The sequence below is a fragment of the Antechinus flavipes genome, chromosome 2 (genome assembly GCF_016432865.1).
Source record: "Antechinus flavipes isolate AdamAnt ecotype Samford, QLD, Australia chromosome 2, AdamAnt_v2, whole genome shotgun sequence".
In the NCBI taxonomy this organism is placed as follows: domain Eukaryota; kingdom Metazoa; phylum Chordata; class Mammalia; order Dasyuromorphia; family Dasyuridae; genus Antechinus; species Antechinus flavipes.
The window spans coordinates 329,450,312-329,467,995 of record NC_067399.1 but is presented as its reverse complement, the minus strand read 5'-3'; the positions used below and the strand labels follow the sequence as shown (position 1 = coordinate 329,467,995).

The following is a 17,684-nucleotide window of genomic DNA, read 5'->3' as shown; positions in this document are numbered from 1 at the left end:
AACGGTGGCGACACTAGACTAATGCCCCGCCCCTTCTTCTCTAGACCAATACTGGCAGCTCTTGTTTCGATGCCACCCGTCCCCAAACTTGCTGCCATTCTCCCGCTGGGCAAGTTCTAATACTCGCCAGTAGGCAGCTTCTTATTATGGAAGGCCCACGGGAAGTTCCCCAACTACCCCCGCATGCCTCGAGCACCCCGGTGCTGTCAGTCGTGGACATGCACACGGGCGGGGAACCCTTGCGGATCGTACTTACGGGGTGGCCCGAAGTGGGTGGCTCCACCCTGCTAGATAAACGCCGCTATGTGCGGGAGCACCTAGACTCATTACGGCGGCGCCTGATGCACGAGCCGCGGGGGCATCGTGACATGTACGGGGCGTTGCTAGTGCGCAGCGAGCTGCCCGACGCTCACCTGGGCGTGCTGTTCCTACACAACGAGGGCTACAGCTCCATGTGCGGCCACGGCGTGCTGGCCCTGGGACGCTTTGCGCTCGACTACGGACTGGTGCCGCCTCCCCCGCCTGGCGTCCGCGAGGCCCAGATCCGCCTGCACTGTCCCTGCGGCCTGGTCACCGCCTTCGTGGAATGCGAGGGTGGCCGTAGCCAGGGGCCGGTCCGCTTCCACAGCGTCCCGGCCTTTGCTCTGGCCACAGGTAACCGCGACGTTCTTGCTGGCACCCCTCAAGATCCGGGGCCTGCGGTGGAGGAGTGGAGCCCAGTAACCCTACTAATGAGGACCCTGCCGCTTATTAAAATGCTTTTTTTGATTAAAGTGTTTATCGAGTGTTCACTAATTGCATTGTACAGCACAGCTAACTCGGGGCCACGGAAATTAATGAAGTGCAATTAATTACATATGACAGTAATTATATATTAATAATAATAAACGACTAAAACACAAAGCTTTCTGCAAGTATTCCCTGCATGCTTGGGAAGACCAGAAATTTATTATATTGATATCTACAAGCCAGTACCTTAAACCAAGCGTTTTAAGTAACTTCGGGCCCTTGAATGTGGTTGTTTTTGTTTGTAATGAATGTTTGACAACTCTCAATATATGTTCAGTATAATCATAGTACACAGCCATACTTATCTGTGTGTGGGGGGTGGGGGTGGTGGTGGTGTATACAACACACATTAGATTAGGTAGCACAATATAGAGTGTAAGGACTAAAGTCAGGAATGCTCATCTTCCTGAGTTCAAAAGTGGCTTCAGATACTGTGTGATCCTGAGCAACAGGGCCTGAAAACTCAACATTTATGTGACAACTACTACATGGCAAATACTCTACATTTGACTCTCTTGATAATCTTGGAGATAAGTCCTATCCATATTACCCATTACACAAATAAAGTGAGACCAAGGCATTAAGTGACTTGCCTAGGATCACACAATTAGGTGCCTGAGATCCAGTTGCTGCACTGCTCTTCCTTCTTGTTGAATTGTTTTGGTCTTGAGTTTTGTCTATCTTTTTCTGACTTCATATGAGATTTTCTTGGCAGGGATAGTGGAATAAACTTCTCCAGCTCATTTTACACAGAGATGAACAGGCTTGCCCAGGTTCACACAGTAGTAAGATTCTGAAGCCAGATTTGAACTCAGGAAGATGAAGCTTTTTGGTTCTAAACCCAGTACTTTATCCATTGCATCACCTAAATGTCTCTAATAAATTTGATTTCCTTTATAATCCTATGCATTTTATTTTATGCATTTAAAAAATATTCTGAGAAGTGGTGCACAGGCTTCAACTTCCTGCCATAGGGGTATGATGATATAAAAAAAGATTATAAGAAACTCAGCAATCGCCTCCAGAAGGATAATAAGAACTTTATAACAACTTGTCCCAAGACCATTTTTATTTGAATTTTATTAAAAGATGGTGAGATAGGGGTTGCTAGGTGGTGCAGTGGATAGAGCACCAGCTTAAGTCAGGAGAACTTGAGTGCAATTTTGACCTCAGACACTTAAATACGTCCAAGCTGTGTGACCCTGGGCAAGTCACTTAATTTCAATTGCCTCAGGGGGAAAAAGAGATGGTGAGATGATATTAGTAATAGCAACAATAATAATAACTCCTCTGAAGTCCAGTCAATGAAAAAAGGAAGATATAAAGAAATTTGAGCCTGGATATGTATAATACCTGTGAGTTTTATAACAGTTGAAATAAGGTCCTGGCTAAGGGGAGCAGATAAAAGGTTTCCCAGGACAGTTCTAGAGAAACAAAGTAGAGGGGATAATCACAGCTGGTAAAGAGTTTACAATCCAGTAGAGGAAAAAAGATGCACATTCAAAAATTTAAAACAAGAATGGTATATGATTAAAGGGAGTATTCGGTGTTGTACAAGTTTTGAAAGGGAAAAGTTACTGTAACCTTAAGTGGGTTGAGAAGTCATAAAGGAAATGGGATGTGAACTGGACCCTGAAGGATTTATAAGAGTTTGTTAAGGAGGCATCAGAAATGTGAGATGCCATATCCTTGTCGCAAGACAAAGCTGGAAATTACATAATATGTTTTGAGAAAGGAAGGGACAAAACTAATTATAATAGAATATCCTTTAGAAAACAATAGTGAATGATGATTCCACTCCTAAGGAGCTTATTTTGGAGAATTTTCTGTAGGGAAAAAAAACTTATCTGAGAATTCAGACATAAAAAATAGAAAGATTGTGATTAATCTGATTTCACTCAAGGAGTAGAAGGTAGGAGGAAATTTTATGCCTTAAAAGTAACTTGGAATTGTGAAGAAAGCATTTCATGAGTCTTCTGATATTATATTAGGACTTAGAAGACATGATCTTCTACAAACTAAAAAGATGCCTATCATTTGAGGAATGGATAAATAAAATATTTTTTCTATGTAATGAAATGTTTTTGGATTGTAAGAAATGAAAAAATGGGATAGTTTCAGAGAAATCTGGAAAACTGATGAAGTAAACAGAACCAAGAGAACAATTTATACAGTAACAACGTTTCAGAGAGTCATTTCTGACCTTTTTTTCCCAAAATTCAACTTATCTTTTTTGGGTCACCTTAGTCACCAGCTAACATAAAGTGTTTACTATGTGCGAGGCACTGTGCTTTGCAATGATTTCATTTGATCTTTACAACAGTGCTACTATTATCCCCATTTTATAGATGAGGAAAGTAAGGTGAACAGGTAAGCGGATAGTCTAGATTCCAAGTTCAGTCTTGGTGAGTTTCTTTTTCTCTGACCTCCTTTATCTCTACAGCCTCTCATAATTTATAGCATCCTGAAAGTCAAAGATTCTACAGCACCCACAGTCAGGATTCTTATAGGAGGTAAGGTCAGTTTTTGTCCAATCTAACTCAGAGGGATCTGTCTGAACACAGTGCATATTTAACAAATGTTGGTGAAAATGAATTGAAATAGAACATGCTAATGTTCATGAAATATGCAACTAAATAGAATGGGATTAATCAAGCCCAGTACATGCAGGAACAAACCATTTTAAGGGGAAAATGGGTTAGACTGGCAAATTCAATAGACAGTTAAGCTCTCCAAAGTTCCACTGGGTCTGAGCCTGTCCAACAGTCAACAGGGTACAAGGATTATCTGCTTATATATATATCTTCCTTTTCAATTTACTAGTTGTGGAAGCTACTCCCTTAAATTTAAGAAATATCCAAGTGAGCAATGAGTCATTTCTATTCAAAACTGTATTATTATGCAGACCTCAATTTTTACCTAGTTATAACCAAGGGAATTTATGTTTCTGATTTGAATTTGAATCATACTATGAGAACTGAGCAAACACAAAGCTACTTGTAAACTCTACCTATATACACTATAAAGCTACTTTCAATTTAAGCTACTTCATAACCTATAAAACCTGGAATTTGGAAATAACACGAATAGATGCTTGTGAAATTACCTAGAAAAAAATAAGCATCATGGGGGCTTATGAAATTCATAAAATCAGATAATAGTACATGATTGCTTCTGAACCTCATCTAAATAAAAAATGTGAAAAAGGCACTGAAGGCCTTTTATATTAGTTGGAACTTATTCATTCCAGTTTGATATAACCTTTTAAAACATATATTTTTCTGAACATCTGAAAAGGACAGCATTTTATTGTAAAAATACTAAATGTGAAATGTCTTTTTCTTAAACATTTTTAGATCTCGTGGTGGATGTTCCCGGAAAAGGGGAGATTGTAGTTGACATTGGATATGGTGGTGCATTTTATGCATTTGTTAATGCTAAAAGATTTGGATTAAATGTCTGTTCTTCGAAGACAAGGGATCTTGTGGATGCAGCAAGTGCAGTTACAGAAGCAGTTAAAGCACAGGTAGATAGCATGTACTTTGGTAGCTTCCTTCAGATCTTCAAGAATCCATGATTTTTTCAGTATGGATATTCCTTCTACTCATACAAATCACAACTCCTTCATGCTTTAACATGTTTGTTGACTGATATTGTAGCCAAAAAAATTGTGACTGTGTCCAGTCTGGTGATGCAACTGTGCTAAATTCCTACTTTTTGATGCATCATCATTGTATTAAGGTGACTCTGGGTTTTTGAAGGCTAAGACACACTTTTTTTTCTGGCAGATCTTACAAAAATGGAAAGGCTGAGCATGGCAACAATAGTGGCCTATACATCAGTCATCTGAGGACTGGTCTTCTTAAATTCAGAGTTCATTATCAGACTTCCTAAAAAATACTTACATAAACAAAAGTGGTACTGAGAAGGAAAAGCCTGATATTTTCTTATCCTTAAGATCACCATAATGAAAATATTTAAAATTCCTTGTAGAGGATGATAACAGAATGAAAATAAATATCTCATTCTATTTGTTGACTATATTTCTTCAAGTTATTACTAATCTTTCTTTAACACTTATTTACCATACATGTGACTGTTTGACTACATAACCAAACAATCAGTTTGGACCCCACTAAATCAGAAATTAATGATATTTTAACATTGGCATTATATATATACTTTACTCTCTCTCTTGTAACTTGGAGTCAAAATTTTAAAAATCATTTAATGTAAATGTAGTTGGATGTATTATGTAATTGAACTGAGTGAAATTTTCTATTTTAGGTATTAAGATATATTATGCTATTTTTATTATGCTATGTTCTACTATTCCTGAATCTTTTGGGCTTTACTTGGCAAAGATTTGATTGGCAAAGAGTGATTTGCCATTTCCTTCTTTAGCTCATTTTACAAATGTGGGAATTGAGGTAAAGAGGGTGAAATGACTTGCCTGGGGTGGGGGTGGGGGGTCACACAGCTAGAAAGTATATGTGGCCAACATTTGAATTAAAAAAGATGGATATTCCTAACTTCAGACCCTGGACTCCAGCCACTGCACCACTTAACTGTACTATAGTAGCTTATCAATTAAGGTGTTGATTTATGTCATCTGATAAACAACAAATAAAAATTCCAAGTTTAATTCTGATTTTTTATAAATAGTCTAAGATTTATTCTTCACTACCCACAAAAATTTGCCATTGTACAGTACATTAAGATCCTAATTTTGATTTAGAATCTATAAATACATTTTCTTTGCTTTGTTTTATGAGAATTTGATTTTTTTGGATTAAAAAATAACTTAGAGAAAGCTAGCATAGTAGTTCACTTTTCTGTACTTATATTGATAATTCATTATTTCATTTTTTAGCATTTCCAATATTTTCACATGAATGTAACATTTAATATAAAGAATAAGAATAAATTACTCCAGATCTATTTCAAATGATATTTTGTAGAATTGTTAGGATAATTCCCTATGCAAAAATCATGGAGTGACTCTGAAATTTTAATTTCATTTGACTTCATTTTGAATCTGCATCTCTAAATCTCCCAACTTAGAAATGCAGAAGATTGTTACCTAGTCAGATTTGTGACTAGTACAAGTGCCCTGGCCTATTTCATTTCCAGCTTGAGCCAGTTTGCCCCTTGTTACCCTATTGCCACCCCATCACCCAAAATCACCTTCCCCAGGGACTCACCAGGGACCAGTCTTAGTGCAGAAACTTGATCAACTTCAGGAGCTCAGAGTTCCTGAGTTAAGGGATCTACCAGTTTTAGGCTGAGCCTACCCAGTAGTAGAGATGCACCAACAAACCTGTTTAAAGTACTTATTTTGCATCAGTTTTTGCTCCAGGTGTTTTTACTGAGCTAGCAGTTGAACAGTTTTACAAGAGATAAATTTATTACAACATTTTCCATAAGAAAACTAAGATAAAGACATTAATTTCTTAATCAGAGAAACAATTCTTGAGTTTGAGGACTTAATTTAATAAATATCAAAAGAAGTAGGAAAATATGAAGAATCGTTTAATGATTATATGGTGAAAACAAAGTATCACATGTTAGAATTATTTTGTAGATTTTAGAAATCTCAGTGCAGTAAAATAAAGTTGATAGGTTTATCAGTGGAAGGGGAAAAAGAAAAGATCAAATAGTATAACTGGTATGTTATTATTTGGAATTAAAGGCAGTATGCCATAGTGGATAGAAAGTTAGAATAAGAAAGACATGGATTCAAGTTTGCCTCTTATGCTGCTGACAATTAGAGGAGGCACAGTGGTTAGTGTGCTGAGCCAAGAATCAGAAAGACCTGAGTTCAAATTCAGTCTGACTTTTAACTAGCTGTGTGATCACCTAGCAGGGGTCCTCAAACTTTTTAAATAGGGGGTCAGTTCACTGTCCCTCAGACTGTTGGAGGGCCAGACTACAGTAAAAACAAAAACTTTGTTTTGTGGGCCTTTAAATAAAGAAACTCCATAGCCCTGGATGAGGGGGTTAAACATCCTCAGCTGCCGGGGGGCAGTAGTTTGAGGACCCCTGCAGTATCTGCCTCAGTTTTGTCAGTTGTAAAATGAGGATGATAATAGCATTTACCTCCTAGGTTGTTGTGAGAATCAAATGAAATAATAACTCTCAAAGACCTAGACTTTAAATTGTAGAGAAATACGTAGAAGAAATTTCTTTAGTTTTTGTAGAGGAAGCTTCCTCAAATTATAGAATGGGGTAAATAATAGCACCTACCTTACAGGATTTTTGTGAGGAATGAATGAGATAATAATTGTAAAAAATTGCTTAGTACAATATTGGGTATATAGTAAATTCTATTCCCCTTCCCTTTCCCTATGCTCCCCCTCATTACAAATTTCCTATATCAATGAAAAAATAGGTCCAGTCCCTCCCAAAAATGGAATAACAAGATTGTTTTAAATTCATCAAATAACCAAACAACCTTTCCCTTGTGTTTATATACTTATTAGAGCAATGGTCCTCAAAGTGTAGTCCAAAGAATTATTGGAGTCTCTGAAACCCTTTCAGAGGGTCTACAAATTCAAAATAATTTTTTATTTCTAATATAGTAAATAGCTATAAATATAACCTATGTGAACAAAACCTCTTTGAACAAATCCTCGATAGTTTTTTAACAACATGAAGATACTGAGAACAAAAGTTTGAGAACCACTGTATTAGAGTGACACAATTTCACATGTCTACCATAATACCTTGTATATAATAGATACTCAATAAAGTGAAAAGTGATGTCTTTGAATACCTACATCTATATTATTTTGTAAAGATCCATTTGAATTAAAAGTCATTTCCTACATTTCACATATTAGTTACTATATTTTACTTGCTTTTCCTCAGGTTAAAATTCATCACTCAGACAATGAAGAGCTTGCATTTCTCTATGGAACTATATTAACAGATGGAAATGATACTTTTAGTGAAGAACCAACAACTAACATATGTGTGTTTGCAGATGCACAGGTATTGAAACAAAAAGCTTTTTACATATAGACACTACCATCTACTTTAAGAAGAATTTTCACTGAGTTAATTGTTCAGGAAATCTTGGTATTAGATACATTTCTCTCATTTACTAGCCATGCTTTTTGTTGTTTCGAGTCATTTTTCAGTCATGTCCATCTTTTCACAATCCCAAAGATACCAGAGTGGTTTGCAATTTCCTTCTTCAGCTCATTTTACAGATGGCAAATTGAGGCAAACAGGGTTAAAGGGACTTTCCGAGGGCCACATAGCTAGTGATTGTCTGAGGCCAAATTTGAATTCACAAAAAAAGTGTCCCTGACTCCAGGCCTACCACTCTATCCACTGGGCCATTTAGCTGCCCACTAGTCATGCTACTCTTAGTCTTTTTCTGCTATTTAACATCTGTAAAATCAGACTAATAATAATAATAATGATTGGGTCATGCTTTTTACAAATTGAGATAATAGATGTGAAAGCATTTTGGAAAATAAGAAGCATCATACAAAGTCAAATCATCTTCTATTGATAATGTTAGCTTAATTCTAAATCACATATTATATTATTTTTTTGTTCCAAAGAAAGATAATTTCTGTCTATTGATATTAGGTTCTAGGAGCCAGGTGAGATTTATGTTATGTTAAAAACACAATATAAATACTGTTGATTCCACCTCCAAAATATCTATTTTATCTGTTCTTTTCTCTCCGTCATGCAGCTTCCCTCCTAAGTAAGGCTCTTATCACCTTTCAACTGGACTAGGGCAATAAGTCTCATGACCTCTGATTTTTCCCTATTCAATCTCACTTCAAGATATCTGCCAGATTCTTAAAGCCCAAGTCAGACAATTTCTTTTCTCTACAGTGGAAGTGCCAATAGCTCCCATTTGTCATTATTATAAAACATAAGCTCCTTCTTAATCTGACTTCAGACTACTTTTCCGCATTTATTGTACATTACTACCTTTTACACATTTTATATTCCAGCTAAATTATTCTACTGCTGCATTCCATAACTCACTTTCCATCTCCTTCCTATGTAACCTTGCACAAATTGTCTCCTAAGTTTGGAATACATCCCTATCTCACTTCATTTTCACCTTGTAGAATTCCTAGTTTTCTTCAAGGCTCAAATCAAACATTACTTCCTATTAGAAGCCTACTTGATTACCCCAATTGCTAGTCTCCCATTTCCATCCTCCTGCTCAAGAATTTTTTATCTGTATTTATTTTATGCATATTATTTAAATTATACACAAACATATCATTTATCTATATTTGATATTTGCTTATCTTGCATTCATGTTTTTTTTTCCATTCAAAAAAGTAAAAATTCCTCTGAGAGTAAAGATTATTTTTTTGGTCTCTTTTTTCCTGGTATGTTTTGCTGCTAGTGGTGGTGGTAATTATAACTAGCATTTATATAGCACTTTGAAGGAGAGGCAAGATGATATTTGGATCCAGTAAGGTTATGGGAAGAATTTTTTAAGAACTTGAAGTTGTATGAAGTAGGATTAAGGGAATGGGATAAAGGAATCTAAAGAAGTAGTAACCTAAATGAAGAATAGGTATACCTCTTCTGTAATGAGTGGAAGAGAGAGTGATGATGCTGAGAAATTGTGAGGAATGGAAGCTCTCTATAGGAAATCATAGTGGATACCCCAGACTTCTCATTGAAGCATCTAGGTATCTAAGTCATCAACTTTAGATGTGGTAAGTTTGGGGCAATCACTGTAGGGGGAATGAGAGAGGGAGAGAATTGGATTAGAATGGAAGCATAGTACAGGTGCAAGGAACTAGCTGAAATTATGTATAATAAATTTAGAGTGAGTAGCATCAGATCAATTTTGTAATATTTTTTCTCCAGTATTTCCCAGTATACATGGAGTAAGAGCAGGGAGATTGGATGGTACAAAATATACAGGGACAAGTATTGGCAGATTAAAATAGAAGGGCAGAAAACTAAAATAACTAAGTTGTATAATAACTAATGAAACCTTAAAATGTCAGACCAAGGGGGAGAAGTTGAACATGAAGTCAAATGAAACTAGGATGGAAAAGAATCAGGAGAATAAGGCAGGGTGAAAGGATATGAAAAAGGCAACCAAAAGTTTTGCTCAGAATGGATAAGAATACAGTGCTGTATTTTACTTAAAAGTCATATAAATTAAAAGTATTTTTACTTTTAAAACTCAAGGTTTTTTTGTTTTCTTTTTTAATCATTATAAAACATTGCTATCCATGGGATTTATTCTTTTTTTATTATAGCTTTTTATTTACAAGATATATGCATAGTAATTTTTCATCATTGACAATTGCAAAACGTTTTGTTCCAATTTTTCCCCTCCTTCCCCCCACCCTATCTTCCAGATGGCAGGTTGACTAATACATGTTAAATATGTTAAAGTATAAGTTAAATACAATTTAAGTATACATGTCCATACAGTTATTTTGCTGTAGAAAAAGAATCAGACTTTGAAATAGTGTACAATTAATCTGTGAAGGAAATAAAAAATGCAGGTGGACAAAAATAGAGGGATGGGGAATTCTATGTAGTGGTCCATAGTCATCTCCCAGAGTTCTTTTGCTGGGTGTAGCTGGTTCAGTTCATTATTGTTCTATTGGAACTGATTTGGTTCATCTCATTGCTGAAGAGGGCCATGTGCATCAGAATTGATCATCATATAGTATTGTTGTTGAAATATATAATGATATCCTGGTCTTGCTCTTTCACTCAGCATCAGTTCATCTAAGTCTCTTTAGGCCTTTCTGAAATCATCCTGCATGGGATTTATTTTTAAGGAAATGTAAGCTACAGGGATCTGGTTCAAATTTTACATTTTAATGACTTTAATTGAAGAAATAATAGATTCTGAAGATGAAATATAAAAGTAAATTTATTTAGAAGTTTGTGAAAATTAGATTATACAGTTGTAGGCTCTGTGTTATTTTCTTAGATCCTGAGAGTAAAAAAAAAAAAAAAAAGGGATTACCCTTGAAAAGGTAAATTGTACCCTGTAGTCTATAGAAAAGAAATATATAACAATTGTGAAAACATAATTTATTTATTTTTACCAAGAATGTTCCAAATTATTTTTAGGAATCTATCATTCCAAAAATCTGATTTTGAATTTTTAAAGTTAGGATATTTTAAAAGAGCATGAGAATTCTAAAATACATGAGGCACAATATAGCATAGGATAAATAGATGAGATGAATGTATTTGTGATGATTATATCTCATATTTGTTTATTCCAAAACAGGTTGACCGCAGCCCCACTGGTTCTGGAGTGACTGCTCGAATTGCCTTACAGTATCACAAAGGACTTATTCAATTGAACCAGACCAGAACCTTTAAAAGTGGTGCAACAGGCTCATTGTTCACTGGGAAACCAGTGAAGGTGATCAGAAGAATTATTCTAATTTTTGTTGTTGTTGTCAGATTTAATATTATGAAAAGAGGAGACTTAAGTTGGTGTCAGATACATTTCTTCATTCAATTCTGCCAAAACATTATACTTCAACATTATTATGATCTCAGTTGTTTCTTGTACATATCAGGACTGCCTCACCTTACATGATAGATATGTCCTTAAAATTTTTAACACATGCACTAGGAAAACTGACTAAAGAAAAACTATAGATAAGATGTAGAGATTTTTTATTATGTACTACCATGAGTTAAAAAAAAAAAAAAAACAACATATCCCTGATACATGCATACTTATTTGTAAATTACATATTATTATTATGTACATTATAAAACATAAGCAAAAATTTAAATACAAATGATAAAATCTTTCAATAACATTTACTTTATATTTTAAATTGATAGAATAAAAAAACTTTTTTTTGTTTTTTTGCTGAGGCAATTGGGGTTAAGTGACTTGCCCAGATTCACACAGCTAGGAAATGGATTTGAATTCAGGTCCTCCTGACTTCAGGGCTGTTGCTCTATGCATTGTATTTAGCTGCCCCTCTGAATAGGAAATCTCCATATTATTAGTAAGTTCATTTCAAATCATTGTAAGAACATGACTTTCCCCATGTGAACCCAATCTCCATGTGAACCTAATCTCCATCTGAACCATGTGAACCTAATTGAGGTAGGACATGACTCCCATGGGAACTTGACCATTCCCTAACCCATAACAACAGATGTTTTAGCTTTTACTCCCATGAGAACTTGACCATTTTTTAACCTATAAGACAGGCACGTACCACCTGTGTTTTAGCTCCAAATACGTAATTCCAGGAATTCGCCACTCCTTGGAACTGTTGCTGTTGATAAGGACTGGCCCCCTTGTCAATACAATATTTGACTAAAACCACCTGGAGCCCTCGTCAGTATGTCCCTGTCTTACATGAGATCTTCATTTGGCCCAAAGACTTCTTTGTCCTGATTCCTATAAAAAGCAGGCAAAGCATTCTCCATTTTGGAGCCTCATCTACGGAGATATTCATCTGCCTGGGACCCACTTTTCCTGATCGAGTTGAAGGCTGCAGAATGGGGCCCCCAGCCACTCTAGTGTTTCCTCAAATCGGTGCTGTATCCTCTATCTCTTTCCTCTATCCTAATCATAATCCTCATCATTCTTTGTCTGTTATGTGTTATTTGCTGTATTAGTTGTTATTGCAAGCAATCTATTCCGTGCATTGTATAATTAAATTTTACTTTCACTTTAATTGAGTCCGAGAGCATCATTTTGTAGGAGCGAATCTGAACCTTTCCCTAAAATCATAAAACACCCTCTAATACTGTTTTAATGGTAATTATATTTGAAAAGGTATCTCATATGTGGACCCAATGGCTATGACCAAATTATTATTTTTATTTTTCAGTCCCATCCACCTGTTCTGCAGGGTTTGTTGAAATTTGACTCATTAAATTTCTGTATTTCTTATGATGTCAATCAGCTGTTTTTACAAACTAATAAGGAGGTGTTGCATTTTAAGATTTTATAACAGAATCTAAATCCATTAAAACTGCATTTGAAAGATTTTTAAGTAAGAAAATTCTTTTTACAAGTGGAGATATGAGAAGTTTTATAGAGAACACGCATCATTTTGGGAAACAAAATCTTTGTTTTTTGTTATCTTGCTAATCATATTGATTTCATATCAAGACACAGCTAATCAGATTGAGGTTCTTCATTAATGAGTGGATATAAATCCCTATTTCAGATAATTTAGATAATTTTTAATTTTTTTGGCCAACTTCTTATAACTCATTGTTTTTACCTTTTAGTCATATGTTCATTTTATGAGGACTAGTTCATTTGCACTGGTTATTCTCTGCTTATTAGTCTCTGGTTATTTAATTTATAGTTTAGGCCTTCAAAATTTTGAAAACAGTCTTACACATATGCACATTTAAGTGACAGAACACAGTGTGTTGGAGCTACCATACCTCAGTCTATTCTTTGCCTTCAAATAGGACTTTTTGGATCATTTATTTGATAGGCAGTTCTTTCAGATCTTCAGAAGTGTCTGTCTTCACTCAATATTTTCTCTGAGATGTGTTTCTTCTCAAATTAATTCAATCAGTTTTCCTTACACAAATGTCCTTTTCCATTCTGGAGAGCAATTTGGAACTATGCCCCAAAGAATTATAAAACTGTATATATTCTTTGATCTAGCAATACTACTGCTAAGTCTATATTCACCGCTCCCCCCCCCCAAAAAAAAAAATCAAACAGAAGAGGATCCACCTGTGCAAAAATGTTTGTAGAAACTCTTTTTTCAGCAGAAAAAAAATTGAAAAATGAGTAGATACCCATCAATTGAGGAATGGCTGAGTAAGTTATGATATACTAATGTAAGGAATGCTATTGTTCTTTAAGAAAACTGATTTCAGAAAAGTCTTGAAAGAGTTACATGAACTAATGCTGAGTGAAGTGAGCAGAACCAGGAAAAAATTGTACTCAGCAACAACAAGGTTGTGAGAAGATTAATTATGATGGAATTTGTTCTTCTTAGCAAATCAGTGATCTAAGGCAGTTCCAATAAACTTGGTTGGAAAATGGCATCTTCATCCAGAGAGAGAATTATAGAAACTGAATGCAGATTGAAGCATACTATTTTGATCTTTTGTTCTTTCATTTTTTTCTTTCTCAAAGCCTTTTCCTTTTTGTTCTGATTTTTATTCCCCAACATGATATATAGAAATATATTCAAAATGAATTGTACATCTAAAAATAATTTTTTAAAAGAGGAGAAAAAGTTATTTTTCTGCCCCTTTAAACAACTAGAATATTTACATACAAAAGGGGAAGTGCCTAATATGAGGAAAAAAACACATTTTTCTTATTTTTCTTTCATTTATCAGATTTAGCCCAATTTTTAGTTTGAATAATATGATACAAGAAGAAAGTCTCTTTCTTTTTTTATGCAATGGAGTGTTTGTTGTAGGTCGAACAAAATATTTTATCTTAAATTAAAGCATCATTCTTAGTTTTGTGTCAAATCATTTTTATGTTAAATTCCTTTCTTTTTTTCTCTTTTTAGGAAACCAAATGTGGGGAATTCAAAGCAGTTATAGTTGAAGTATCAGGACAAGCCTATTATACAGGTACTGCAAGCTTTATAATTGAAGAAGAGGACCCACTGAAAAATGGATTTCTTCTCAAATGACCTTATTCAAGATCTCTTACTGGCCCCTTTTAAAGCTACCATTATCTAAGAGCTAATTGTCCTCATGTTCTATTAAAAAAGTGTATCATCTTATATATGTATATTGCCATCCTATCTAATATCATAATCCTTTATTATACAAAATCATGTTAATAAATAATAATGAAGCTATCATTTTATTTTTCAATGTATTAGATTTTTAATAAAAGACACTTTTAAAAATAATATAGTTTATTCTAAAACGTGATATACTAGGTTCTTAAGCAACATCTAACAGTTGCAACAATAAAAATTATGCACTTATGTGCTAGACATTGTCCTAAGTGCTGGAAATATAAAGAAAGGAACACTCATAGCCCCTGCCCTCAAGAAATTCAGATAAAAATTCAAAAGGCATGCATATACATATACATATGTATATGTTTGATCTTCCTTATGTGTGTATATACCTATACATGTGTGCACTTATGTGTTGTGTGTATACATTTTACATAGATACACATATATTATCTGACCAATCCTATTAATTATTGTTCTATATTTCTATTTCCCTTTGTGACTATAAACTCTTTGATAAAGCCACTAGCATTGTCACTTCCTTTTAAGTTCTCTAAAATTAGGTTTCCAACCTCATCATTCAATAAAACTGCTCTCTCCAAAGTAACCAATGATTTTTAAATTGTCAGATGGTCTTTCCTTAATCTTTATCCTTTTTTATCTCTGCAGCTTTTCACATTGTTGATCATCCTTTTCTCCTGAATATTCTCATTTCTCTAGAACTACATTACAATGCTTTAACCTGGTTCTGGTTCTACTTTCCCTGTCAGACCTGTTTCAGCTTTCTTTGCTAGATCTTAGTTCAGGAAATGCCCACTAACCATGGGTGCTCTCCAATTACTCTGGCTTTCACTGATTGGTCAATCAACAATAGGTCCTAGTCCAAGCTTCACTTGTTCTTTGGGTCTTGATGGCTCAGAGTAAGTGTAAATAGCAATTATTTCTGTAGCCAAAAATTCTGGATTTTTCCTTCCCAGAATAATATTTTTATGCAGACAAGAAGACCATTTCCCCCCCTCAATACTTACCTAGCCTTGTATATATATGCATTTTTTTTTTCTCCCTGGGGTTGCAAGTATCTTTTTTTAAAAATTTAAATTAGTTAAAGATTTTTTTTTACTAAAGCTTTTTATTTTCAAAACATGCATGGATAATTTTTCAACATTAATACTTGAAAAACCTTGTGTTCCAAATTCTTTCCCTTTTCTTCACCCTTTCCCACAGATGGCAAGTAATCCAATATATGTTAAACATGTTTAAATAATATATGTTAAATCCAATATATGTATACATATTTAAACAATTATACTGCACAAGAAAACAAAAAGGGAAAAAATGAGAAATAAAATGCAAGCAAACAACAACAAAAAGAATGAAAATGCTTTATTGTGATCCACACTCAGCTCCCACAGTGCTCTCTGAGTGTAGATGGCTCTCTTCATCACAAGATCTTTGGAAATGGTCTGAATCATCTCATCGTTGAAAAGAGCCAATACATGCACTTTTTTGTTATTCAGTCATGTCCAACTCTTCATGACCCGATGGACCAACTATACATGGGATTTTCTTGTCAAACAGTGAAGCAGAGCAGATTGTTATTGCCTTCTCCAATGGATCCAGTAGACCTTTTGTTAGGCAATCAGAGGTTAAGTGATTGGCTCAGCTAGGAAGTGTCTAAGGCTGCATTTGAACTCAGGTTTTCCTGACTCAGGTCCAGTGCTCTAGCCACTAGCAGCCTCATATACATGCTTACATACCCATGTGTATTGTATGTGTTATAGATACAATGTGTATACCTTTGCATGCATACATACATAACACTCATTTCTATGGAATGTATACATGCATGTATGTCACAAATATATACAAATATCTGCAGATACAGCCTAAATGAAAAGTAATCTTAGAGGGAAGCCATATTAAAGGCATATTAAAACCCAGAGTTCACTGAGATTGGAGAGAAAAACTAAGGATTAAAAAACTAACAGATGAATGTTTTATATTTTTAAAAGTAGTAATATCAAGTACATTTACTTCAGAATTATTTATAAAAATATCACTCTATAAATAAACTAGAAATTTTAAAGAAGAAGGGGTTCATTTGGCCACTTGACTCTTTAAGCAATATATGTGAGCTAATATCATTTATATGATGTTTTTGAATTTGCAAAGCTCTTTACAAATATTATTTCATTTTATTCTTGCAGCAAGTCTAGGAAGGGGGTATGCTATTATTGCCCCTATACAGTGACAAGTGATAATTATAAAAGACTTAGGAGAAAAAAATGGTACTCACTTCCAAAGACAGAAGTGATTAATTCAAACTGAAATATAACTTTGTGTTTTTTTTAAAACTTTTTTGGTGATATAGCTATTATGGAGATATGTTTTGCATAGATTCACATGTATAATTGATAATTTATTTTCTATGTGGTGGAGGGAGCTGTGGAAGAAAGGAAGAAAATCTGAAACTCAAAATTTAAAAGGAAAAGAAAATAAATAATGTTAATTTTAAAAGTAAACATTTCATATAGTTTTTAAATGATGAAATAGATGATTTCAGAGCAGTGTGGGAAAACTTATATGAACTGATAGAGTGAAGTGAGCAGAAATATTTTTAAATGACTTAAGATTGACCAATGAAATAACCAACCACAATTCCAGAGAGCCCATGATTAAGAATGCTACCTACCTCCTGAGAGAAAAGTATTGGATTATAAAAGTAATGCAGGATGAGACATACATTTGTGAATATGACTAATGTGGGAAATTTATGTTGTTTGATAATACATATTTGTTTAAAAAAGGATTTTGGTTTTCTTTTTTCTTTCTTAAGAGGAGGGAAAGTGAAGAGAGAAAAAAAATACTTGTTAATTAGAGAAAATAATTTCTTTTTTGCAGCAGCATAGCATACCCAACAAAAATTTAAAAAAAAAAAAAAAAAAAAAAACATTGGGCAATGTGTTAAGGCACAGAAGATAAAGACAGAATGAAAAGTTGATCCTGCCAAAGAGCTTACATTCCATTGAAAGGACACACTCAGAGTCTTTCATAATCGTTTCTTGAGTCAATTAATTCACATTATTAAGGGCAAAACCTTATTTTTTCCTTCCAATAACATAAGATTCCCAGGCCAATCTTTCCACTACTGACCGCACTTTAAGCATTAAATTGAATGAATCAAATGTGCCAGTCCAATCACACGGAATGAAA

General features: G+C 34.5%; 1 protein-coding gene across 1 annotated transcript; it reads left to right on the top strand.

Annotated features, from left to right (window-relative positions):
• Window positions 1-52: 52 nt before the first annotated feature.
• On the top strand, window positions 53-14,588 carry L3HYPDH (trans-L-3-hydroxyproline dehydratase). Its single transcript, XM_051977758.1, has 5 exons — window positions 53-654; window positions 4,146-4,315; window positions 7,660-7,782; window positions 11,045-11,182; window positions 14,289-14,588. Exons 1-5 carry the CDS (start codon window positions 147-149, stop codon window positions 14,412-14,414), a joined length of 1,065 nt encoding a protein of 354 aa, XP_051833718.1. The 5' UTR covers window positions 53-146; the 3' UTR covers window positions 14,415-14,588.
• Window positions 14,589-17,684: the final 3,096 nt, after the last annotated feature.